The 25,386-nt window shown below is 49.4% G+C and overlaps 7 protein-coding genes across 7 annotated transcripts; 4 read left to right on the forward strand and 3 right to left on the reverse strand.

Moving 5' to 3' along the window:
* Positions 1–283: 283 nt before the first annotated feature.
* On the forward strand, positions 284–1,462 carry N7519_007286 (uncharacterized protein; the record flags this gene model as incomplete). The annotated part of the gene is made up of 2 exons (XM_057294062.1): positions 284–501; positions 557–1,462. Exons 1-2 carry the CDS (start codon positions 316–318, stop codon positions 1,460–1,462), a joined length of 1,092 nt encoding a protein of 363 aa, XP_057148873.1. The 5' UTR covers positions 284–315.
* A 1,664-nt stretch (positions 1,463–3,126) lies between these two features.
* Positions 3,127–3,594, forward strand: N7519_007287 (uncharacterized protein; the record flags this gene model as incomplete). Its single annotated transcript, XM_057294063.1, has 2 exons — positions 3,127–3,383; positions 3,435–3,594. Coding segments are annotated over 2 exons (417 nt in total), but the record flags the coding sequence as incomplete, so codon positions are not given.
* Positions 3,595–4,556: 962 nt separating this feature from the next.
* N7519_007288 (GTPase-activating protein) lies at positions 4,557–8,085 on the forward strand (the record flags this gene model as incomplete). Its single annotated transcript, XM_057294064.1, has 3 exons — positions 4,557–5,361; positions 5,423–5,774; positions 5,823–8,085. 3 exons carry the CDS (start codon positions 4,557–4,559, stop codon positions 8,083–8,085), a joined length of 3,420 nt encoding a protein of 1,139 aa, XP_057148875.1.
* Positions 8,086–8,879: 794 nt separating this feature from the next.
* N7519_007289 (putative Rho guanyl nucleotide exchange factor) lies at positions 8,880–14,283 on the reverse strand (the record flags this gene model as incomplete). Its single annotated transcript, XM_057294065.1, has 3 exons — positions 8,880–9,629; positions 9,687–13,995; positions 14,060–14,283. 3 exons carry the CDS (start codon positions 14,281–14,283, stop codon positions 8,880–8,882), a joined length of 5,283 nt encoding a protein of 1,760 aa, XP_057148876.1.
* Positions 14,284–15,355: 1,072 nt separating this feature from the next.
* On the reverse strand, positions 15,356–17,800 carry N7519_007290 (fungal specific transcription factor domain-containing protein; the record flags this gene model as incomplete). Its single annotated transcript, XM_057294066.1, has 7 exons — positions 15,356–15,818; positions 15,880–16,112; positions 16,163–16,573; positions 16,629–16,951; positions 17,001–17,345; positions 17,427–17,634; positions 17,765–17,800. The coding sequence occupies 7 exons, from the start codon at positions 17,798–17,800 to the stop codon at positions 15,356–15,358; spliced, it is 2,019 nt and encodes a 672-aa protein (XP_057148877.1).
* A 756-nt stretch (positions 17,801–18,556) lies between these two features.
* Positions 18,557–21,054, reverse strand: N7519_007291 (uncharacterized protein; the record flags this gene model as incomplete). Its single annotated transcript, XM_057294067.1, has 10 exons — positions 18,557–18,691; positions 18,747–19,115; positions 19,170–19,355; positions 19,417–19,454; positions 19,506–20,006; positions 20,033–20,386; positions 20,437–20,564; positions 20,615–20,763; positions 20,821–20,900; positions 20,958–21,054. 10 exons carry the CDS (start codon positions 21,052–21,054, stop codon positions 18,557–18,559), a joined length of 2,037 nt encoding a protein of 678 aa, XP_057148878.1.
* A 2,281-nt stretch (positions 21,055–23,335) lies between these two features.
* On the forward strand, positions 23,336–25,360 carry N7519_007292 (acyl--CoA ligase; the record flags this gene model as incomplete). Its single annotated transcript, XM_057294068.1, has 6 exons — positions 23,336–23,611; positions 23,676–24,056; positions 24,115–24,381; positions 24,439–24,601; positions 24,656–24,978; positions 25,034–25,360. The coding sequence occupies 6 exons, from the start codon at positions 23,336–23,338 to the stop codon at positions 25,358–25,360; spliced, it is 1,737 nt and encodes a 578-aa protein (XP_057148879.1).
* Positions 25,361–25,386: the final 26 nt, after the last annotated feature.

The raw sequence follows: 25,386 nt of genomic DNA on the forward strand, positions 1-25,386 counted from the left end.
ACGAATCTCCAAGCCCGGGAGATGCCGCCTGCACAGTCAGCAGGCTGACTATCAGCCATCCACCAATCACAGCACGAGCCACGCAGGAGCTGGCGTCACCCACTCCACTTCCCGCTGAAAGAAGATCACTTATCTCCATACCCCCTCGATATATTGTTCATCACGCTGCTGAGTCTACTCCTCTCATCGAATTTAAGGAGGGAAGCATCGTCTTGCTTCTGACTTACATTTTGCCTCCACCTTGGTTTCCTTCCATCACCATGTTCGTGCGCTCCGTTTTTGCTGGGTGGCGCCGCTGCCCTTGGCGCCAGTGCCATGCTCGTCGTCCCCGAGATGGAACCTAAAGTCGATATGATTGAAGATGGGTTTGTGAATGTTCACCCTATGCTTTTGGAGGACGTTCATCATGCGATTGTTGACCTGCCCTGCTCTGAATGTCCTCTCCGTGAAACCAACGACGAAGGTGTTGTTACCTGGACGGAGGGCAAACCATCATCTCTGGTAAGCGTGACAGAATCCGTTTATTCATTTGAATCTAGCTAACAAACCCGGGTAGACTCTGGATTTCTCGATCGAAGACAACCGCCTGCTGGCCAACGGCCGTCAAATATTCCCACCGGCCCCGCCCATTCCAATTCTTGCTGTACAACAAAATGAAGAGGGAGAGGACTCTAACCCAATGCCTGTTGGCTATGCGCTGGAAATCATGCCGATGGCCGCACCATCTGACGAGCCGGGCTATGAACTCCTGGATATCCGATTCACTGTTCTCGACCTCGAGACCCACCCAGTCCCTGTCGATACCGTTGCGATCACCGTTCTACAGGATCCGAACGGCGAGCTCTTCATCGCCCGGACTGAAATCGAGAACACCACTCCTGCCTCCGACCGCTTGTCCTGGAAGGAGTGCCACGGCAAGGCCAAATGCCTGCAGGAACTTCTAGTCTCTCGCATTCGGGGCCTGCTGGCTGGCGCCAAAGCTCGTGTTATGGGCATGACCAAAACCGGCCGCAAGAGCTGCCATGGCAAACATAACGGCAAGACAATGGACCACCACGAAGAAGGAAACAACGGTATGCCTTTCCCTTTCCCGCCTCCTTTCGGGGAAGACGGTCGCCACCATGCCCACGCCCACGGCTCTGCTCGTCCCCACCATCACCACGCATACCACGGCGCTTTCGCCCGCACTTTCTCTCGCATTGTGCACTTTATCGTTGTCCCGGCTGTTTTGGGTGTCCTGGCTGGATTGACCGCCAGTGCCATTGGCATGCTGGTCGGCCAGGCTGTGGTTTTCCTCTGGCAACGCTACCGCGGCACCACTTCTTCGGAGCACAAGGCCGCCTGGGAGGACGGCGAGGCCTGTGAAAAGCAGGGCCTCATGAGCATTCCTCGTCCCTCCGAGGAGGTCCTTCCTGAATACACTGGGCCTTCTCAGGACCAAGGATCACTTGATAAGGACTAAAGAAAAACATTGAAAAAAAGAAAGAAGGAAAGAACACACCAAACCAAAAAAAAAAAAAAAAAAAAAAAAAAAAGAAAAAAGAAAAAAGAAAAAAGAAAGAAAGAACACATTGATCTTGTCAAGCCCGCTGTCTTATTCGAGGGCCATTATCAGCCTGTCTGGACAGTGCTCAATTTCTCAGCTGGGGTTTCCTTCCTACGAACAGTGCTCACGCAAATACACTGATTTTCCCGAAACCCGAGGACTGCTTCACAAATACAATACAAAATACAAATACACTCCTTCAAATCCTCTTTCAAGGGTCGTCACCAGTCACCAGACTGACCTTCCAATATTTTTCCTTTGAATGATGCACCGCAAAACACAAGCTCTCTGGCACCAGTGGTGAACTTGACAAGATCACTATCAACGACAAAAACAGAAAAAAAAAAAAGGAAAAAAGGATTCTACTATCTTCAACCAAGGACGGTCCCTTTTTTTGTTGGCTCTCCACCGTCAATCCTTATGAATACACTAGGCCTTCTGGTGCCAAAGGACCACTCAAAGGAACAAGACGGAAGCCTTGGAACAGCAAGACAGAACAAGACGGAGCAAAAGGCACAACCCAACACAAGACACAACCAAGCACAAGACACTACAACACAAGACACTACAACACAAGACATGACCAACACAAGCAAGACCAACCACACGAGCAAAAATAAAACAAGTGCAACGATCAAAGAAGGGCCCTGCTATCCTTAAGCAACAGCTATTGCCAGCCGGACTGGTCTTTCCACTCGTTCGCCCAGCCAATCGGCCAGGAAACACCGAGCCATCATACTCAAAGGTCATCGACAAGAACAAAGCAATCCCCAAAAAAAAAAAACCGTTCTGTCGTCTCTTGATTGAGGTCCAATTCCACTTGCACGGTCTGCATAGTGCTGAGTCAATGTCATATGGTTGTTCGCTCATAGTGGGCTATCCCACACCCAATTTTCAATGGCCAATGGTTGCCTTGAGCTTGGTTTTGTTTAAATCTTGTTTCGTGCCAACTTCTCCTTTTGCTCTTGGCTTTTTGTCAATATCTTGTTCTATTCCTGGACCTTGTCTTGTTCCAGTCTGTTCTTGCTCTCATTCTACATACCTCCTTTTTCATTCCAATGTGTCCTTCGATTTTCATGTTAAGCTCGCTCAAATCGTGTTCTACAAATCCTGTCCTGTTCTGAACTTTTGTTTGGTTTCAATGTGTTTTCTTTTTCTTTTTCTTTTTTTCCCCTCATGTCAAGCTTGGACAGTGTTGAATTCCCCATTTTGTCTGACTATACTATGTTCGTGTCCTTGCATCTCAGGCTTGTGCAGTTTTTCTTGTGTAATGTCTATATCCATGTCAATCAAGCCTCATAAATTGAAATATCTCTAGTTCTTAGGCTCTTCTCCGTAGTCGGTCGTAGCCACTGTACTCAATAGTATTCCACTCAGATAGCGAAGCATATTGTAGAACTTCGCGGTATGTAACCTCTACGCTAGCTCTATATATGGCAGACAAATGTAGACCCTTATATTTTTAGACGGCTCTTGTAAACGTCTTGCCCCCTCGTAGTTACTATTGACCTACAAATCGCATAAAGGGCGAGGCATATTCATCGTAATCTGATACGACATTCCTTGCCCTAATCACTAGTGAGCTATTCGTATCTGTTCCATACGCCAAGGGTGTTTCAACGAATCTCGCAGATGGGAAACGAGCCATCGTACACCAATTCAACCTGACTTATCGCGTGTCCGCGTACCTTAGAAGTCTGCGACCGCCCGACGAGCCCTTACCACTGGAGCCAACGCCTCAGCAACCAACCGCAAGGGCGACACTTCTCTTCGCCTACTACCACAAACGCAGCGGTTGTGAAAGCTATAAGGGAATTGACAACTGGCAGTCGACGACGTCCTGATTGATACCAAAAAACCAAGCTACACCACTCGACTAGGTTGAAAGACGCCTTGGCTTTGACAAGAGCAATAGCTTGATTGCAGTCGTTAGGCATGGCGTCACCTCGGTAGAGAAGGGCGACAGCCATATACTTGCAATTGTGAGGATCGCAGACAACTATGTGGTTCCCGGGGTCAAAGCCGGCCAGACAATTAGTATAAAATGACCTTTTTAGAGTAAAGCACACGAAGTTACATAAACTGGAAGGTGAGGTCCTTGGCTTTGAAGCTTTTATGGCCGCTGCAGTTACTAGATACGGTAGGAGCATATGAAGAGCATCTATTAGACATTAGACCTGACCACACGAATTTCGGATATTAGGGAGCTCATACAGTTGATGGCCGCATCCTACTTTCCGCTTATCAATTGCTCTAGGTGCAACAAATGGCGGTAGGTACCAGGGCGTGTCTCGTCAATAGGCTATATCACCGCCAATACGTTAGTCGTCCCCGATCTCCTATTTCAAATATATGTAACGAAAGGTCAATGTCGACAAAGATCGAAGGAGGGACGTATTTGCCATTTTCAGTCTCAATGGAAAAGGTCTCATAAGTGCCGCCCTGACAAATTTCCTCGGTAAGATCGGGATCGATATTTCCATCGGCGTCAGGCCAGGCTCAAGCAGAACTATATCATCATCGAGCGGTTTAAACATTGCCGACTGGATTAGTTTCTACTAGATAGTACTAGCTAGGTCATATAGAGGAATATAATTATATAATCTAGTAAATCTCTCGCTTCTAGAAACCCCTTCTTCTTTTATACGCGGCCCTATGCTATAGATCTTGCCATAGAGTGCCTAAGGCCACTATATAATACAAACCTTGCAAACTTCGGGACGACAGATAAGGCTGATGATGGTCACGTGAACACGGCATCATCACGCCCCCTCTTATCAATCCGACAACAACACCAGACGCAATCCTTTTGTTCTGCAGGCGTAGTCCTCGGCCAACGATGATTTAGCTTGTACGATGACCTTGAAGCTCCAATCTCGACTACGCACTGGCCTTTTTTCCTATTCCTAGCCCGGATCTGCTGGACTCGAAGTAACTGTAGCTTGATCCCGACATCATCGGTTATCGGCTTCAGGACATTCACATAAATTCCCACGTTCACCTCTCCAACATGATACCGTGGTCGTCCTTCGTTCAAAAGGCCCAGAGCCTGATTGACCCCGCCAATTTCAACATTCCCGCCCTATCCTCGCCCGATCATAACCCCTCAAAGGCATCGTTATTCCGGCAACAATTCCGCCTCCCTGATTCCCAGAACCCGCTTCAAGAGATCACCGCTGATCTCGTTCTACCGCTACCAAATTCCTCGGCCAGTCAAGGAGATGGCACCCGCAAGGTTGACCGGGCTGGAAACACATACACTGGACGTCTGCATCTGAGTGAACGTTTCATATGCTTTTCAACCCAACCGACAAGCTTCATCCCCTCTGCCACAGCAAGTGCTTCGACCGCCTGGACTGGCCAGACACACGGCACTGGGCCATCAGGCAATGGATTCGTTCTCCCGCTATCCTGCATAAGACGTGTCGAACGTCTTCATAGCGCCAGTCACGTTTTCTCCCTTGCGCTCACAACATGGAATGGTTTGCTCAATAAGCAACAAGAACCCAACCTCGTCCCTCAACGCCTCATATTGCAGCTTGTCGGTAGCAGACAAGCCTGCGAGCGATTCTGTGACACACTGAAAAAAGGCCTTCGGGAAGGAATGAAGGAGGTTGACAACCTGCGGACTGTCGTCACGGATTGTTATTCGGAATATCTGCTCTCAGGTGCAAAAGGAAAGGGACAAGATGGGAATGAGGCTGACACTCGTCAACCCCCGGATGCGGGGCTGGGTCTGATTTTCCGCTACCCTGGCGATGCACGCAAGCTGCGCGATCGCAGCAAGATGAGACTTTGGGGCGAATATTTCAGAGGTAAAGAGTCATCTATCTTTCTTTTGATCGTATATTCCAACATCTGACCGATATCCACTAGAAAATGGTCGCAATGCCACGTTGATTCGCCAACCAACATTCCACAAGCTGATCAGAGTTGGTTTGCCAAATCGGTTACGTGGAGAAATTTGGGAACTTACATCCGGTTCTCTGTTCCTTCGTCTACAATCCCCGATGCTGTATCAACAGACATTGGCCAAATTTGATGGACAAGAATCCCTTGCTATCGATGAGATCGAGAAAGATCTGAATCGCAGTCTGCCAGAGTATCCTGGATTCCAGAGCGAAGAAGGCATTGGACGCTTGCGACGAGTTCTCACTGCGTACAGTTGGATCGACCCGGAGATTGGGTATTGCCAAGCCATGAACATTGTGGTTGCCGCATTGTTGATGTATGTTTAGAATCCCCAGTTGTCAAGGGTGTCTGCTAACTTGACCAGATATATGTCAGAGGCCCAGGCCTTTTTCCTTCTCTCTGCGCTGTGTGACCGTCTCCTTCCCGGTTACTATTCAACAACGATGTACGGCACACTACTCGACCAGAAGGTGTTTGAGTCTCTAGTCGAGAAAACAATGCCAGTTCTCTGGGATCACCTCACCAAATCAGATGTACAACTTTCCGTGGTATCGTTGCCATGGTTTCTCTCGCTATATATTAACTCCATGCCGCTCGTCTTCGCTTTCCGTGTCTTGGATGTGTTCTTCTTAGAAGGGCCGAAAGTCCTCTTCCAGGTCGGTCTTGCCATTCTCCGAGTTAATGGCGAGGAGCTTCTCGAGACACAAGATGACGGGTCATTTATCTCTGTCTTGAAGTCGTATTTCTCCCGACTGGATGAATCTGCCCACCCGAGATCGGAGAATCCCAAGCTTCGAGCCATCACTAGATTCCAAGAATTGATGGTGGTTGCTTTCAAGGAGTTTTCTGGTATCACTCACAGCACGATCACCGAGACACGAGAGAAGCACAAGGGCGCTGTGTTAGAAAACATCGAGACTTTTGCAAAGCGTACTTCTATCCGCAACCTTGGACCCGAAAGCAAACGCCTGAGTGTGGATGACCTTGGAACGATATACGACCGCTTCTATGAAACACTGTACCAGTGGGAACAACGCCAGAGAGTTATCGAGGAAGAGACGAGGCGGCAAGAGCGAAAGAGATCCCAGCGCCTTTCTATGCTTGCTCCTCCTGCGGATACCCAAGTTGGCCGTGTCGGTCTCGGGCCTAGCCCCACACATATGGACTATGAGGCTTTCCGGGAGTTTTTAGCGGCAACGTCCAAATGGGCAGTTGCTGACTCCCCTGGGCCATCAGGGAAAGAATCATCATCGGGGAAATCGGCATTGTGGGCGAACCGCAGGCAGCCAGCAGACCATGAGTTCATGCAACGCCTCTACCGCAAGTGGGCCACAAACCCCGAGGAGGGATTGAATCTTCAAAATGTTGTGAATGGTCTCGCCCGGCTGAAGGGATCCCCTGACATCATGAACAATATCAACTATTTCTTCGACCTGTACGATGACAGTGGAAATGGTCAGGTTGATCGTGAGGGAATCCTCAAAATCTCCGAGGCGCTGTTGTTCCTCTCCCGGCGTGGGTTTGAGGGCACGATCACGGCCACTCCATCTGTGGAAAACCTGCATTCGACGGCAGACCGCGACCATGCTGAGAACTCGCTCACTACCGACGAGAAATTCCTCGGTAGTGTCAGCGCATTCATCCGTCGCTGTTTCGAATATGCCGACCCCAGCCACCCAGAAAACCGAAAAGCAGACCAGCAAGATGCAACGGCAGAGGCAACTGAGAAGCCAGACTCTTTTGCTATTGGCGATGATGACGACGAAGAAGACCTGATTGATGTTGATGATGCTAAGCCCGCCAGCTCTCCAGCACCAGACCCAACGGCCCACACAGCCAAGTCAACGACCCCCGAATTAAACAGTGACGACCATAACCGCTCAACGTCTGAGTCTGCCAACCCGGCTCTCGATCCTAATAATCCCCTGCACATCACTCTCCCCACCTTCCGAATGGTTGTGCTGGCCGACGAACTTCTAGAGCAGTTCTTTGAATCCTACTTCCCTCAATCCTTCCACCTATCCGACCACCCCCACCCCGCTGCTCTAGCCGCATCATCCTCAATGTCGTCCAACCTCACAACCTTCTCCAACCTAGGCAGCATCCGTTCCTCCGGCCTCGCCGCAGGCTCAGCACCCGTCGCCGGCGCCTCAGGAGGTATCGTACCACCAGGCAAGGGCCTGCGCGGTGTCCTGGACAACATTGTCTCGGACGGAATCCGCATGGCCGCCGAAGTCAAGAAGCGAATGGACGAAGCCCAGCGCGACCTCGAGCGCAACGCTCTCAGCCGCGAGGAAGATGAAGACGATGAAGACGACGAAGACTATCCCCGTCGTGAGAACACTGCCGCCGCGATCCCTGGGGGTATCCCCAGCTGGGGCGCTGGGGCGTACGGCGCTGATACGGAGCGCCGTAGCGTTGTCCGCGACGCTGACCGTGACCTCCTTGAAGGAGCTGAGGTTCTTGGCGGCGGGAAGGAAGAGAGAAATTCTCTATTGGACGGAAAGGATGATGCGAACCACGCTCCCCGCAAGGTGTCCGGCTCTGCGGCTTCTGCTAGGGACGGTGGCTCCCCCACAGCGCGTGATGGCGAGGTTATCAGCAAGCTCGTCGAGTTTGAGTCATGATATTCTGCAGGGCTCGCATACAACATACTGTCTTATGTCATATACGGTTGGCCGCCATCTTATGCATTTCTTTTTTTTTCATTGCCGATCCATTGCTTAGATCGTCATACAATTTTGTACTACAACCCTTGGTTTGGATGTTTCAATTCCTCTTTCGCGTGGTTCCCGTCGGACTGGGACTTTGATTTTAGATTCCCTTAGAAAGAACTTCCCGCTGGATCATTCTTGTTCATATATACATGCAGGTTCGATGTAGCACTCTTCGTACATGTACAGAATTCTACAGGGTATTTGCGACGTAAATGTGGAGATCAAAAGATAGATTTGAGACCTATGTTTCCAAGTAAATCAAAGATTCATCAAGGGCAAAATCGCCCATAAAACAAAACTGTTCTGAATTTAGAGAATCGTCAAGTCATGAGATGTAATGACGTTTTCTATGTACAGCATCATCATCAAGCAGGTGGAATAACCCCAGGGGGTGGAAGCGATCAGTCACCACCAAGCCTTCGAAGAAGTAGAATGGCATTGTATGATGACGGGGGAAATGAAGAAAAAGGGTATAAAACAAGCATAGGCATGGAGAAAGGGGCACCGTCCATAGGGAAGAAGTATAACCACGGCGGAGAATAAAGGCCCAAAAGAGAAAGGGATGAAAAGCGGTTGGATGAATGAAAGGAGCGCGAAAAGGCGAAGAAAAGGGTAAGTTTTGTGGTAGATGCAAGCTCCAGGTGCGAAACCAAAGATGTTAAATGTGAACGACGACAAACCCAAGACGGCCGACTGGCACTGCCTTAGTCTTTTTGCCCTTCATTCTCGACAAGCTCCAAGACGATCTGGCTCCGCTCATACTCTGGGTGCTGCATGCAGATTTTGACCGTGTTGCCCAAACCCGTGGGGCCCGGGGAGCCATTGGTATTGGTAGAGCCGGAGAAGCCGCTAGCAAGACCCATTGAGCCACCGGTGTTGGCCTGTGCATTGCCATTGAGAGAGCCGGGCACCTTACTGCCATCATCGATGCAAACGACATTGTGGCCGGGAATAACCTGGCGTAAGCGGCCGTTCATTGCGTTGCGGACTTCGACGAAGTCGTCGTTGAAGAGAATGAGGAACTTGCCATAGAGACAGGCTGTGTGTGCGCTGCCCACGAACTCCATGACTACACTGCGAGAGACGTCACCGTGTTTGTTGACGTACACGGCGCACTGCTGGTAAGCTACTAGGAACTCGCTCTCGCTGAGACGGAACATGCCCAGTGGCTTGAGCCCGCTGATGCGGTTGGCGATGCTGTTTAGGGTATCGTGTGCATCTTGGGTATCGTTGGAGCTAAAGTCTGGGACAGACCAGGAAAGTTTCTTGTCGAGGGTGAGGACTTCAATGCCCTTTTGGGTTGAGATGGCAAGCGAGGAGTGGAACATGTTGATTCGGTAGGTCTCGGCAGGGATGTAGAACTCGTCGTAATCGCGGAAGAACTCAGTTTGTGAGCGACGCGAGAACAGGCGGCTCTTATTTGTGGATGATTTCTGCAGGACGGGCTCGAGAACCTAGATTTTCGTTTGAGTTTGCTGTTGTTGTTTTCAGTTTGCTGCGACTGTACATACCTTGAATGTAGATGACAACCCCTCACGCTTTTTGTACAGGACCAAGTATCGGTCCTTCAGACGACCAGCAGCAAAGAAGCCCACTTCACGGTTGCCAGACAACTTCTGCGGGGCTCGTCGGGCTGAATCTTGAGATGACTGGGAGTTTTTCCCATTGGGAGGACAGACCACATCGAGGTGGTATGCAATCAAAGACCGGTCTGCAATCAACAACAGCAGATTGAAATCCTCAAAGACAGCAACTTGTGTGACCCGCGTGATGGGAATCGCCCTATACCAGCCCCGGGGGTTATTGAGCTCAGACATGTACACTCCATAGTCTGTGCCAATTGCACACATGATGCGACCAGGTGGCTGTTGGAAGACCGTGGCACAGTTGACTGCAGTCCTGCATATTGCTGGAGGACGAGTCTTCTCGCCTTCATATTGCTTCTCAACTTCTTTGATCGCACGATGGAGAGGGGTACCCTTGATGGTGACACTTTTAGAGCCAGGTGAATGATCAGAATATGCGAATGCAGTGTCCGCAAGCACCCGCAGTCGGAATGGCTCGGCATTCTGAGAGAAGAGAGCAGCAGCATGCTTTGTCTTCGCTTCGATGATCTTTTGGCACCATTCCTGGCGGCTTTGTGCCGAGAAAGCATACAGAGTATATGTTCCAGTCTTACCAAGATGCTTGATTTTAAAAGGGTACAGGATCTTGTCGTCCCTCGAGCTGTCAATGGCCCCGTTTCCTCCAGATGCACCAGACCCTGTATGTGCAAGAGGACTGGCAGCACCCGCTTGGGAGGGTGTGACAGTCGCCACTCCCCTAACGGATGATTTGACCACAGGATCATCATCGGTGCTTTCCAGGCCCAATAAGTCCATTGGGATGGGCAGTTTTGAAATATCGTATCGCTCATACTTCACTGCCCGGTCACGCATTGTGAATATCTTCGCAAGAACAAGATAATGATCGAACAGGATGGCATGTGTATCGACAAGGAATCTTGTGCGGGTTCCAGGACGTTGCAGCTCGCCTCGATGGATGATCTGTCGACCCAAGTGTTCGAGATTAAGTTCAACCTCTTTCTTCATGTCGGGTCGCAATTGCAGCTTGGATGCCAATTCCATCAAGTCGGCCTTCTTGTTCATCTCTCCAACTTTATTGTCACACTCCAGCGCCACGACCTTGATCTCTTCGATGGCCTGCGCCAGATTTGCCTTTTCTTCGCAATCCTTGACCATATTCTTGTGGACAGTCGCCAAGAGAAGAGTATACCGCTGGATCCTGGTAATCGGAGCTTTGAGGAAGGTATCCCAGCTAAGGCGATTTGACAGTTTGTGTTCCCGGGCTTGGTTTAGGAACTGCTTGAAGTGCGGGTTGCGCTCAGCCTCCTTGCGCATAAGATAGTTTGCCGTTGGGAAGGTTGCAGCATAGTCGATGTATACATTCTTAGCTTTGCGAATCCATTCCCGGAAGATGTCACTGAATCCAGAGATGAAAGGCCCTTGTTCTTTTTGACGGTATTTAAGCTGGGCCAACAGGAAATCCTCGTTGACTCTCTTCACAGAATCCACCTTGCCAAACACGTCGGCCAAGAATTTGGGCAATCGCTTCGGCGGAATGATCGGAGGGTTCATCTTAGCCAATTGATCACGATAAAGTTCTCGTAGGACATCCAGTTGCCCCATGTAGGAGTCTTCTGTAGTGACAATTTCGTGCAAATTGTTCTGACGATCGACTTCTTTCCTCGGATGGGCTTCCCAGACCTCCTTGGGCACCTTGTAGAAAGTGACCCAGTCCTCGATTTTCTTCTGCGGTGCCATCATTTGTGCCTTGAGATTGACCTTCTTCAATGTTCGCATACAGTGATGCGAGTAGCATCGACCGAAACTATCAGTACCCTCAATGTGCATCTCGTGTAAGTGGAGCATGGGCGAGTAACATCCTGTGCCGGTAATCTGGAACAAGATACCCGAAAGAGTGCCTGAGCCAAACTTGACCCATTCTTCTTCTTTCACCAATGCACCTTCTTCAAGCATGCCGCTCACAACTCGAGCAGCCAGTGTCTCGGCATCAGCAATGTTCATGGTGGGGACTTTGTGAGTGAACAACGCGACCATGGCATCGGCAATTGCTTGCTCCCTAAGGTCTGTCTCGTCCTCACTCAGATCTTTAATCCAGGCCAAGAGGGAACTCAAAGCCCACGGCTCGCTACACTTCTTGAATTGTTCCGATGACAGCTTCGCGGGATGGAACTTCTTGCGCCGGCCAGCCGGGATGCTTGGCAGATCCAGCGTCATAGCCGCTGCTGCCGCTGCTGGGTCGATATGAGGTAGGTCCTTTTGCTGAAGCTGCGAGAGCAGCTCTTGCTGCTGCTGCCTGTACCTCAGCCGGTCGGCATCGGTCTTCGATCTGATAGGCGCATCAGTACGAGGCCCAATAGGGGTCGACAAGGATGACGACCGCGGAACTTGGGACGAGCTCAGCAAAGCATCGCCATAAGACTCCGCTGAGGTTGGCAAGGAGGGGTGATTATACTGTGAATAACTATCAAAGTCGTCCTGCTGCTCCGAGTGGCGGTTATATGTGCCCGCAGGCATCAAATGCGACACAAGGTCAACATTGCCAGCGGGCTCAACGGGTGCTGGTGGCAATGGACGCATCCCAGGGTGGAAGAAGAGATCTTCGGGCGCGGATCGGTGGGGGCTCTCGTCGTCGGATTGATCTCCAGAATGGGTCTGATCATATGGCGATTCTCCTTCATCGCCATAGTCGAAGCTCATCCGCCGCGCATAGGCATCGGGTGCCGATAATCCTCCTGTGCCACTGGCATCTACCCTGGCATCGGCCGGCGTATGATGGAGACGTCTGGCATAATCATATGCAATACGCGGATGTTCATATTCATTATAATACTCACCACGCTCTTCGTGCGGCAGAGAGCTTTTGAATGAACCAGATGTGCCTGGGAATCTGTTGTCTGCGGCAGGGTCCGAGTGATCTTCTGGACTGTAAACACCGTAGTGTACGTTTGCTTGGTAGCCGCCTTCGACCTGGGATAGGTCAGGGACGACTTCGGTATCGTCATGGAAATCAGACAGTGGTGAATGCTCCCTTGGCGATATGTTGGATCCACGTGAGCTGCGAACTGAGGTATTGGTATCGCGTCGCATCCGCTCTTTTTCGCGCTCTTCACGCGCTATGTCTTCTTGCAACATGATCAAGCCAGCGGCAGCTTCGGGATCGCTTTCGTCACTGTAGGCATCATAATTTATATGCCCTGTGTCCGTCTCCATGTTACCATTGGTGTGGGTGTGCTCCTCATCAGGCGAGAAGTACATTCGTGAAGCAGAGCTAGCATGGGAAGCTCTAGAACTGTGACGCCGGGCAAAGTTTTGAGAGTCCAACGCTGCCGCTTCATCCCCTCTCATCACATCTTCATATGCCATGGGGGCTTCCGCCTGCCAGTGATTGCCATTTGCTCCGGCTTCATCGACCGGGGGTCCAGGAAGAGGCCGTGATTGAGGGTGTCGAGTCAAAGTGTCAGTTCGCCTCGGTGGATGTTGAGGCAAGTCTATCTGCATAGGGGGCGTCGGCAGGGTTCGCCCTGACACGGAATGAGATACACTTGGCCTGCCGTACAGGCCATTTGCCTGATTCTGGTGAACTGGAGGCATGGGAGGCTGCTCTTCGAAGGAACCGCTTGGGATCGCTGGGGTGTACTGGGGAGATGGCATGTCATACGCAGCAGCCCCCTGTGAGTTGCTATAATAAGGACGTGAGGTAGGCGGAGGCATATGCATTATCCCCGGGGAGCTTGACGGCACATAATTAGGCGAAGTGGTGGGTGACATGGGTTGGTATGAACGTCCTCCATACGGGTGATCAGGGCCCCTCGGCGGTGGAAATGGTGGTTGTTGGGGGGGGAAGCCGTACGATTGTGGAGTTGGCGGTGTCTGCCCGTAGTGTGAAGCTGCGCTCTGCCTTCTAGGTAGAACCGGAGAGCTCAGTCCAGACACAGCGGTAGACTGGTAGGCCGCAGGATTATATGGTTGATGGCCCGAGGCTGGAGCGGCGTAAGAAGCATTGCTGGAGCCAGTGTACGTCTGAGGGTTATAAGCGAGGACCGGTTGCGACTGCGTGTGTGGAAGGGCGTATTGCTGTGGGTTGTAGGCCGGCTGGGATGAAGGTGCTCCAGAATATTGATATTGATAAGACATAGCGGAGGTTTGCGAAGAGGCGCGACTCGGAGACATGCGCGACATGGCGTCTGAGGAAGTCCGTGAATATCTCGAGTCTCTGTCATCTTCAAAGCCCCCCCTGCACAGCGTTGTAGCCACCCTGTCCCGCGCTGCCACCATAACCACTGCCTTGTGTTGAATACTGTCTGTTTTCTTCGGTCGCTCTCACATTCTGGGCCTGAGCAGGGTTGAAGAATCCAGAATCATCCCCGGCATTGTAACTCGGCATCCTTCGAGGCAGATGCTGGTCCGGCACGGGGTTTTGGGACGAATAAACCTCATAGTGGCCGGTGGATGGTGGGACAGAGGCTTGAGGGTTTGCGGATTGGCCGTAGTATGCCTGTTGACCGTTTGGATATTGCGACATGTTTTCGGAGGGGTGAGGGTCCGACCTGATATCGACTCGACTTGGCTCGACTCGACGCGTCCAGTTTTGCGCGAGAGATTGCTTAGCAGGACTGTGAATTCTGAAATCTGAATTCTGATCTCGGGCACTCAAGTGAATAGCAAAACGAGTGACTAGTTCAGAGCAACTCAGAATGTTTGGAATGAGGGGAACGACCACGCGGGTCGGTAACACGCTGTCGAGGAGCTGGCTCTGGGCATTCCCAATGAGACTGAGTGCGATATAGTAATAGAGACACCAAGTCCAAAGATGCGAAAAGGAGTTGTTTTGGGTAAGATGAGGTGTGTTGGGACATCAGCTGCGCCCACGCTAGTCGAGGTACCGTCTCCACCGCCAACGGGGTTCACCACCTGCCACGACACTTTATTTTACGAGGCTGATATCAATCTGGTTACGGTCTACTGCAAGTCCCAATATTATCTGAGTTTATGATGTGTAATTGTACTTATATACGATGTCTTTACCTTCAGCTTGTTACAAATGTTGTTTTTATTCCCCAGGATCCGGTAGGGGTCCAGTGCCGTCATACTGTACTTCGTACCTACAATATAAGTAGTATGTGCTTCTTTTTGGCCAAATCATAACAAGATCAAACATCATATATCTAATTTGAAGATGTCATGAAACCCAATAGGTACATATGTAATATGGGGCCACCTGGGCTTGAATCTTAGAACGTGTATAATCGCCCCCAATTCTTCTCGTATTTTTTTCGGGGCAAGGCTGTGAGGCTGAGTCGTATTCGGCCCCCACAATGTATATATTGCATCCACAACCACATATGCAGTGACTGGGCTTGGGAAACAGTATGTTTTTGCCTAAAACGACCGCATAGAATTGGGCCTGGCATCTAGAATAGCCCAGGAGACAGCAACAGTCGGTGGTTGGTATTATCGCTATGAAATTCACCCAATATATGCATCGAAACAACAACCGGTTAACAACCCTCGAACTAAAAGGCAAAGAAATGAAAGGATTATAGAAATGAGAAGATTTGTTGAAACAGGAATATCAACAAACACCACGCGCATCCTCAATAAGAAAAAGGGTCTGACTCGAACCACTCCAGCGAGACTTGGCTATTGAATAATTGCCACATCAACGCATCATCAGGTGCATAGCTTCCATCACTGGGTGTCTGCAATTGCTGATGGTTTGCTCCAGCGATAGGATCTATATATGGAGAGCCAGCCATCAAGACATGCGCATGCTCATCAGTACTAGCCGGATGGTCATGCCAAGTCCCAGTCATTGAAGGGTACAAAGTAGGGACTTTGACCTGCTGGCCCATGCGCTGCTTGGCTTGGATCAATGGTACGCAGAGATTCTGCAAGTAGTATAGCAGTTTCAGCAGTTTCGAGATGTATGGACTTGCGGCGAACTGAGATAGGCTTTGCGTGATGTCTTGCATTAGACTGTAGTCATCTATGTCTAATTCTCCAATGATGTTGCAGAAGAGGACAAAGAATGGACTTAAGGGATATAGAAGGACAGTCCTGTGTAAGATGAAGGGTTATTAGTGGAAGAATTGGTGATGCTGGAAGTAGACCAACCAACCATGTTAGGAATGATGGATAAGGATCCACGAAGCCAGGGGTATCCGCGAGATTCTTTTGAAGGTGATGCAGTGCCCTGAGAGATTTGCGGGAATACGACACACACTCCCTGTGCGTCAAAGGGGAAAAGCTACATTTTAAGCGCGATCGAAGAATATCAACCAGAATCGCGTAATAACCAAATTCACCTGCAATCCATTCCGCAGCGATACAGTCGGGTGCTGAGGCTCGACTCTGGGAGAATAGGTTAGCGTGGAGAAAGACAGGCATTCAGTCAAGCTCACTGATTGTAATGTTGAATATATGGCTTCCATTCGTTCTTGGAGTCTTGAGTGATTGGCAAGTATTTGGCGAGTATTATCCGCATTGCCGCAATCCAGCAGCTCTCCTTGGACCTGAGCTAAATCGAACAATATGCGTATTAATGGGATATGTGCCATAGATTGGTCGGCACTGATTAAGTTCGCGGGAGAGATGCGAGGCTCTGGCAATGACAGTGGTCGATACAGAAGGGTGCTGAGAGTTCGGTCAAGGTAAAAGCACCAACATACAGCGCTATGTATTTCTTCATCGAGGCTTGAAATCCCAAGCGGATTGCGGATTTCATGGTAGCCCAGAGCGGTAATCAGACGAGCTGCGTATGAGTTGAGAATCCAGGATTGGCTCATGTTGCCGAGATACTGCATGAAGAATGCCTGTTCAACAGTTGTCAATAAAAGAGTCCCCGAATAATGAAGCATGATGACATACAGCAGATATCAACGACTGAATAAAAGGAAGAGTTGGGGCATTCAAGAAATTGAGCCTCTTGAGAGCTCGGAAGGCATATGTTTCATATAATTTCTTGGACTTCAGAAATTGTGCGTTGATGCGAGGATCCTTATATGCTTTCGGTTTCTGGAAGAGATGGAAGATGGCCTTCACATAAACGCATATACAATACTGGTAGAATACCTGCCCATGCTCAAGGCTGTTGTCACCGAGAATGGTCGAAGCCATCTTTTCTAGTGTTTTGTCCGAGATGTGGTCCGGCCATTGTACGGAACTAGATCGTCCGACAGCAGCTGTTGGCTCTGTATAAGTATTAGTGCATGCATTGACAATGAAAATGACTTCTAGTACCTGGAAGAAGCATATAAAGCAGCTCCGGTGATGGGGTAATAAATGGACCATCATGTTGAAAGTCTTCATGCGGCACCTCTACCGGCGAAGACTTATCGGTAACTGAGGTTCTCCTCTGTCCCGTAATGTCCACAAATTGCAGGGCAGACCTGAGGATTGCCTTTCGTTCACGGTCCATACGCTCATTTCCATCAAGCTCTCCTTGTATGACGACTCTGGCCTTCTCTGCATGGTGTGTGGTCGGGCCAATGGCACACTCATTCTGGGCAGATTGAGAATCTCCTTCTATGTACGAGGCATGATCTAGTCTCCTTTTTTTCGATGCTGCATTTCGATCGTTGAGATCTGCAACATTTGATGGAATGAGAGTTTCACTGATCGGTCAATCAACCGGAGTCCCGAAGTAAAGAAAAATGGCAATCATACTCTGAAACTGTCCTTTCCAAGGATAACAATCTTTCCCCGAGTGCAGATATACTATTAAACCCCATAAGCGTAAAGCGACAGCAAGATAGATTAATATGGGAACATACACCGATGATGATTGCCGGCGAGGTCGTTGAGCTCTTGTACGACTACACTTCACGCCTGCATCCGTACAATTCGCACAATCTAGCTGCTTATCACAGCGAACCTATTAAAAGCTATCAGTCGCTGAGCAGTAAATGGATCTGACGAAATCCTTTAACCTTTCTCGAGTAGCAAAGGTCACACTAATATCATCATCAGTATACGAATGCCGAAAGCCATGTGATGGCACTCACAGCTCGCAGCACATTGTCATTCATTTGATCATCCATTAAGTAATTCGCAATCACTTCGAATTAATATTGCCTAGTAAGAGAGATAATGACCTTTCAGTATTTCCAACATTGCTCGGGGCTTGCGGAGGCCGCGGTGCCGCTTAGTGAAAGTATTCAGATCTGTTTTCCTGTTTCGGTCGGCACTCCGACCGAATCGAGAAATTATGTGGAGACGGCCTATAACATACGTAGTTCGGTAGGTGAGTTGACTATTCGCTTCATTGCAACATGTTTTTGATGTTTTTGATGTTTTTGCCGATGACTGCGTCTTTTAGTAAAGTCGAGGTTTGTCGCATTGATGGGTCGATCGAATTAAGCGTCCAGGTGAAGCCGGAAGAACTAAATTCGCTCTTTCTTAAGTGGCATCAGACGTGTCTACCTTGCACAAATTGAGGTTACCATTCTAAGAAAGCCTCCAGGGCTCGAAAATCAGAAATAGGGTATAATATTTGATAGCACGGCAGTGGCCGTCGAGTGTTCTTCTGCGCGAATATATCTGATAAAAACCACGCAATAAAAGGTATAGGCAGTAGGGTATATAGCAACAAAAAAAAAAGAAGCAAACCATGACCTGGGCATATCATAGAGATATTCGTAACAGATGTGAAAAGGTCAGCCCGGCAATAAGTACTATGATAGATATAAATAAGGTCCTGGTACTCAAGTCATACAAATCAGCAATCAGAGTTGACAAGATGGGAAGGCAGAACTGGGAAAGATGTTCGAAATCGTGTCGCTCGGCAAATAGTAATATCACTTTCCATCGTAGATTTGGTTGGGTGTGAGTGAGAACTGGCCTTTCTGGATCTCTTTCGCCTCAATGTGGTCGGGCTTGACGTATCTCGCAGTCAAAGCAAAGCGCAACTTGTTCTCGGGCACCACCGAATGCTATAGCGGTCAGATCCGATGCTCAATGTTGGTAAAAAGGGGAACAATCACAAACCTCATAGTATTTCTGGAGATTCTCTCCGTGCATGACAACCAGATCACCATGATGAAGTTCCATTTTGATGGTAACCGGTGCCTCTTTTCCCTTGCGGCCCATCGACAGAGCACGACGCGAGTCATCATACTCATCTTGCGAGATCTCACCGGCATCGAACTCTTCTTTCAGTGTCCGCCGTTCCTTCTCAAACATGCAGTCGTTTAGAACAGGGTCATCTTGCAGAAGAGTCCCAATCTGCTTGGGCTCAACCCTTCGGGTAGAGCCATTGAAATACTTGTACTTCATACGGACGAACATGGTTGCTTTCGCTCCAAGGGACAGTGTGGCGATACTGGGGCCAAGCGAAGACTCGCCGTCATCATGGAACTGAGCGAAGATATTTTAGCCTAGGCCGTTGTCAATGCCATACATTTGACTTACTCCGATCTTCATTTCTTCGAAATAACCGAGCGTCAGTAACTCATTTGGAGGCAAGTATTTGTCTCCAGAAGAGACGACTGCTTTTTCAGTTGCCCACGACAAACGACCCAGAGCTTGGAGCATGTCGTTGGGTGCTTCATCGAAGCCCTTGGAATCGACAGACACAACATATTTGTAGGGCATACCCTGTGTCCTTTGGTCAGGTGAAATGGACACTAAAATGTCAAGGTAGTATCTCTTCACTTACGTAGTTGACCGCGAAATGTGAGGTCAGTGTACCCGCAACTGTTCCATTGTGAGAAACTATATATCTGAAGTTGTATCCGGCTCACTTACCTAGGCTGGACTGGAGGCGGAATCGTTTGAGACCAAGATCACCACGTTGGAGATTGATGAAAAGGTCATCTGGTCCATTCGCACGGCTATTGATTGCTTTGTTGGACACAAAGTGAGTAATCGAGCCAACTCCATCAAGTTTATAAGTTAGCTTCCGGTACGGAAAGAAGGTATTGTCGTCAATCTCTGGAATGCTGAACTTCCGGTCAAAAACAATTGCTCGCTTGATCGGGGCCAGCTCGAAATGATCGAGGACAACCCGGAGCGAAACAGGGTTCATGTTCATGAACTTCTGAAACGGGCAGCTGTTCGTGGACTCCTCGCCGATAGAGTCATCATCGCATTTCCAGCCTTGCCAGAAAGTTCGACGGATACATTTGAAACACATAGGGCACACGATTCCCTTCCATGCGATACGAGATGTGCTAACATCCGCGGCGTTCTCATCCAATGTGGACAGAAGATTGGGAACTAGACTGTAGTGCGGTTGGATTGCCGGGTCTGGACGACTGCGAAAGCTCAGGAACTCAGGATTGAAAGTGAGCTCAGGGGGAGGGAAGCGTTCCCGATCTTCCAGAAGTCGACGCAAACAGGGTTAAGGCACATCCACCCATCCTCGTACAAGCGAACACTTTCCGTGGAGCATCTCTCACACTTGAGAGTCTCAGGCTTTGTTTCAAAGTCCCGCTCATCGAGGGGCACTGAAGGGAGAGAATCCTTGGCCGCCCACCAGCTCTTTTCGGCCAGATTCAGTTTCTCAAAGCGGACCTTCACTCCGTGTTTCTGACCAATCTTTTCAAACCAGACATTGGTAACACGGAACCAGTCCATAATGTTGTAACGATGCGGAAGCTCTCGGTTGAGAATCTTGTTCTTGCTCCCTATAACTGTGGTCAGCAGGGTTCCTTTTATAGCACTCTTGATGAATTACCAATAACAAGGCCAACAGCAAGCTTTGAGTTTTGACTGGCAATGATACTTTGGACGAGTGCATTGTCCGGGTCTTGGTTCTTTTCGAGGGTCAGGTTTCCGCCCGAGTCTTTGGTGCAGCATCCGCCGCTGACAAAGTTAGTAAAGACAGGTTACAACTCTGGACACACGATACTTACATTCTGGTAATTATGATTTCCTCGTCAATATAAGTGCGGGTACCACCGTCAGCATCAATGAGGAAGCCATAGCAGAAACCTTCATTGTGATACATTGCACCTTGAGTGCAGCGAAACCATGGAATCGCATCACAAAGTTGCTGACGACCCTGGCAGATTCTTCAGTACATATACATATAAATTACAAAGGATTATTAGTAACATACCTCTGACCAGGCCGGGGGTGTTCCATAAACCGGCTCAAGAACTTGGTCATTGACAGCAGCTTCAAGCTGGTCCGACGGGACTGTCTGGTATCAGCATGTTATATTCCGCAATAAAGATGTAACAAAGTGATTGTCACCTTTGATGGCTTGTTCTTTCTTTGTTTTGGCGATGCGGCTTGCTCGCACTGGTCTTTCAACCGCCTGGCGACGATTGACAGTAGGGCGTGGTGCCATTTTCCACAATTTGTTGTGCAATCAAGCTATTTTCCCGTAAATTGAGTAAGTATTATATCCAGACATAGCCCAGAACATATTTAAACAGCCAACAAAATTATATCTGGTGGTGGAGGTTGATAGTCAGACTCACAGTATAGAGGGCCCAATGGCACCACACAAGGTGAATTGGTGTTTTAGCTGTGCTCAGTATAATATTTCAGACAGTACTTAGCTTCGAATAATCATTCAATGCTTGAAAGGGATGAAAAAGCGTTTGAGGATGGGATGAAGTGTGAGGTGGGAGGATTATGGAGCTGGAGGGAGGACCCAAGATATATTTTGCCAGAGCGGCGTCGAGGTCGGGGTGAAGCCGGCAGTAAACTTGGACATCACATGAGCTAATCTCGAGGGAGTTCATGAATTGCCCATTATGAACTCAAATTACAAGCAATGGCATTATGTTAGTTTGGCATGAGATGGACACCGAGAAACCCCGAGATTGATAACACCATGAGAGCACCTAAGCCACGAGGCCCAGACACCTCGCTACCTAGGTAGAAGCCTATTAGACCTATACAAGGTAGGAGATACTCAAGTTATAAGATCCTCGGTTATCGGTGGCGTGTATATGAACTGGATGGCTGAAATATGGAAATGGTGGGCTAAAGGATCGACCATACATATAAGGCATGCAAGTAGTTTAGAATGATATGTACGCCAGAACTTTACCTTAACTGCAGGTTACACAGCAGTAGAACATGGAAAATATCTTGCATAGTCAATATGGATTGCACCGGAAGATTGATCATTCGATTCTGCCATATTTCAATTCAAATGAACAGTCTTCACTGCTGCCACCTCGCTCATGAAGGAATTAAGTGAAGATGATATGATGGGTTGATGTGAGTACATGTGTACTTTCATGTTGTAACAGCGCAGGATTTCCAGGCGTGAAATTCTACCGAGACAGGAAACCTCAAGGCTCGGACAAGAGGGTAAGCAAGCCCATAGAGGGACTTTTTTCTATAGGACCTGCCCGTGTAAATTGGGAAGGTGCCATGTGGCCATGTGACATTGACAATCAGGGAAGGTGCAAGGCAACTGGGCACTTTGGGAAGGTACGCGTTCTTGGGGATATAAAAGGGCTCCTCCCACCTTTCTTCCTCTTCTCTTATTCTTCTCTTCTTCCTCTCAGCCCTCCCGCCCACTATCTCTCCGTAGCCCCCAGAGATAGTGTAAGCGAGGCAAAGGGCCGTGCATCACCTATACATAAAGGCGTCAACATTACCAAGGTTGTTGAGGCCCATATAGGTCAACACCAAAAACAAACCATTCTTTCTCGTGGAAGTTCTTTGACAAAGTCGTGGCTGAGCCTTCGGGCTCCATAGTCACTTGACGGGTCCCACGGAATACATGGGGGGGTGTTAATCACATCCTCTTTCATTACACAGCTGTCACCTAGGTAGAGGTAGTCGCTGAATACATTTACAGTCCATTCGTCCTGTTTTTCCTATACGTACACATGTTGAAGTATTATTAAGTGGGCGTACTGAACACTTATTACCCAAATGTACCAAGCTGTCATGTCATTCTATACGTACATGGCTTCAGACAACGAGGTGTTGGTGTAGTCGAAGATATTCGGCACAGTCTAAAAAGGGTAAGCCGAGCGAATGGGGACGAATGGGGATTGAGTGATCTGCACGCCAAGGCCACTTTAAATGCTGCGAGCATTCTACTTTTCATTGGAGTTTAGGAGACAGGGATCCCTCGATTCATCGGGATAACTCCGGCGTTATATTTATCGCGAATCTGATCAAATTCCCAGTGCGAGGCAATTGAAGTTAACATTAGATGCAGCATGTCGTCGATCATACCCTCGGATATGTCTAGACCGAGGCATCTCTGGTCTTGGCAACATAATCGCCAACAATGAGCTGCTCAGCACGCAGAAGATCCACCGAGTCCAAGGTCGCAAATTTAGGCCGGCTACCCAATTTCGGTTAAACGCAACAAGCTACTCGGTACCTACCTAGGTACTAGCGGTATGATAGTTGGGGACACTCGCCTTGTTTGCCGATTTCCCCGCACCCGTCACTTGTCAAATCTCCCCTCAGCTGGTTTTGCCCGCGTGTTTCCAACCCCTTGCTTATTCGCATTACTGTCGCTCTGAACCGTGAGTAAAAATCCATTGAGCTCACCTGGCTGCAGCTAACCGTATTTAAAAAATAGCCGAGATCACCTCTGTTTCCTGCATTTTGGAGATTTGCCCCTATATTACCCCGAGGATTTGGAAAAAATGGTGTTTTTACCTCCAAAGGAGTCCGGTCAATTGGACCCAATTCCCGACAGTATCCCGATCAGCGAGTTCATGCTCAATGAGAAATATGGGCGAGTGCGACACGCCAGCTCCCGGGACCCCTACACATGCGGCATCACCGGGAAGTCATACTCGTCGCAAGAGGTAGCCAATCGCGTCGACTCGCTGGCTCGTAGTCTTTCAAAGGAATTTGGGTGGGCGCCGAATGAAGGGTCGGAATGGGATAAGACACTGGCCGTGTTTGCCCTTAACACTGTACGTGGAATATACTGTATCAAGAAGAATAGCGGGGAGCTTATTCTTTCGTTTTGCCGATTAGATCGATTCCTTGCCCCTATTCTGGGCCGTTCACAGACTGGGCGGTGTTCTCACTCCCGCCAACGCATCATACTCTGCCGCCGAGCTGACGCATCAGCTGCTTGATTCCAAGGCCAAGGCCCTCGTGACTTGTGTTCCTCTCCTCTCCATCTCGCTGGAAGCTGCGGCCAAAGCTGGTCTCCCGAAGAACAGAATCTACTTACTCGATGTACCTGAGCAGCTTCTTGGCGGTGTCAAGCCTCCAACAGAATACAAGTCCGTTTCCGAACTGACCGACGCTGGGAAGTCTCTACCGCCAGTGGATGAATTGCGATGGAGCGCGGGTGAGGGCGCCCGACGGACAGCATTTGTGTGCTACTCGAGTGGAACGTCTGGATTGCCGGTAAGCAGTGTCCTGGCAATCTGAATATCACTTTCGCTAACAATGTGCTGCAAAACAGAAAGGAGTCATGATCTCACACCGCAACGTGATCGCCAATACCCTTCAGATCAAGGCATTTGAGCAGAACTATCGGGATGGCGGGGGCACAAAGCCTGCGAGTACTGAGGTTGCTCTTGGTCTCCTTCCGCAGAGCCATATCTATGCCCTTGTGGTCATTGGCCATGCTGGCGCATACCGAGGTGACCAAACAATCGTTCTCCCCAAATTCGAATTGAAATCCTACCTGAACGCCATTCAGCAGTACAAGATCAGTGCGCTCTTCCTGGTGAGCATGTCTTTCCTGATGAGAAGGTGCTGTCGAATACTAATCGCAAGGACTTAGGTACCTCCGATCATCATCCACATGCTGGGCACTCAAGACGTGTGCTCCAAGTATGACCTGAGTTCCGTGACGTCTCTGTTCACAGGAGCGGCACCCCTGGGCATGGAGACAGCTGCCGACTTCCTCAAACTCTACCCGAACATTTTGATCCGTCAGGGATACGGTACGTGGTAATTGATGCTTCTGACATGCGCAGAACTGACAGATTTGCGCACAGGTCTGACAGAAACATCCACGGTCGTAAGCTCGACCCACCCGCACGATATCTGGTTAGGTTCGTCCGGCGCCTTGCTCCCTGGAGTCGAGGCACGGATTGTGACGCCCGAAAACAAGGAAATCACAACGTACGACTCACCAGGCGAGCTGGTGGTCCGAAGCCCAAGCGTCGTCCTGGGCTATTTGAACAACGAGAAAGCCACCGCAGAGACATTTGTGGACGGATGGATGCGTACCGGAGACGAGGCTGTCATCCGTAAAAGCCCGAAGGGCATCGAGCACGTGTTTATCGTCGATCGGATTAAGGAGTTGATCAAGGTCAAGGTTCGTAATCGCATCGGCTGATGGAAATATACGCAATCTAACACGTCATTCCTAGGGTCTGCAAGTCGCGCCTGCCGAACTAGAAGCCCATATCCTCGCCCACCCCGATGTCTCGGACTGTGCTGTTATCGCTATTCCGGATGATCGTGCAGGAGAAGTTCCCAAGGCCATCGTTGTGAAGTCCGCCAGCGCAGGATCGGACGAATCTGTCTCCCAGGCTCTTGTGAAGTATGTTGAGGACCACAAGGCTCGTCATAAGTGGTTGAAGGGAGGTATCAGATTTGTGGATGCCATTCCCAAGAGCCCGAGTGGTAAGATTCTTCGTCGGTTGATCCGTGATCAAGAGAAGGAGGCACGGAGAAAGGCTGGTAGCAAGATCTAAAAATGCCCGGGGTCGCTTTGATTAGA

The sequence above is a fragment of the Penicillium mononematosum genome (assembly GCF_028829835.1).
Source record: "Penicillium mononematosum strain IBT 11891 chromosome Unknown utg000003l:1.0-8172316.0:1.0-8177699.0, whole genome shotgun sequence".
NCBI classification, from domain to species: Eukaryota; Fungi; Ascomycota; class Eurotiomycetes; order Eurotiales; family Aspergillaceae; genus Penicillium; species Penicillium mononematosum.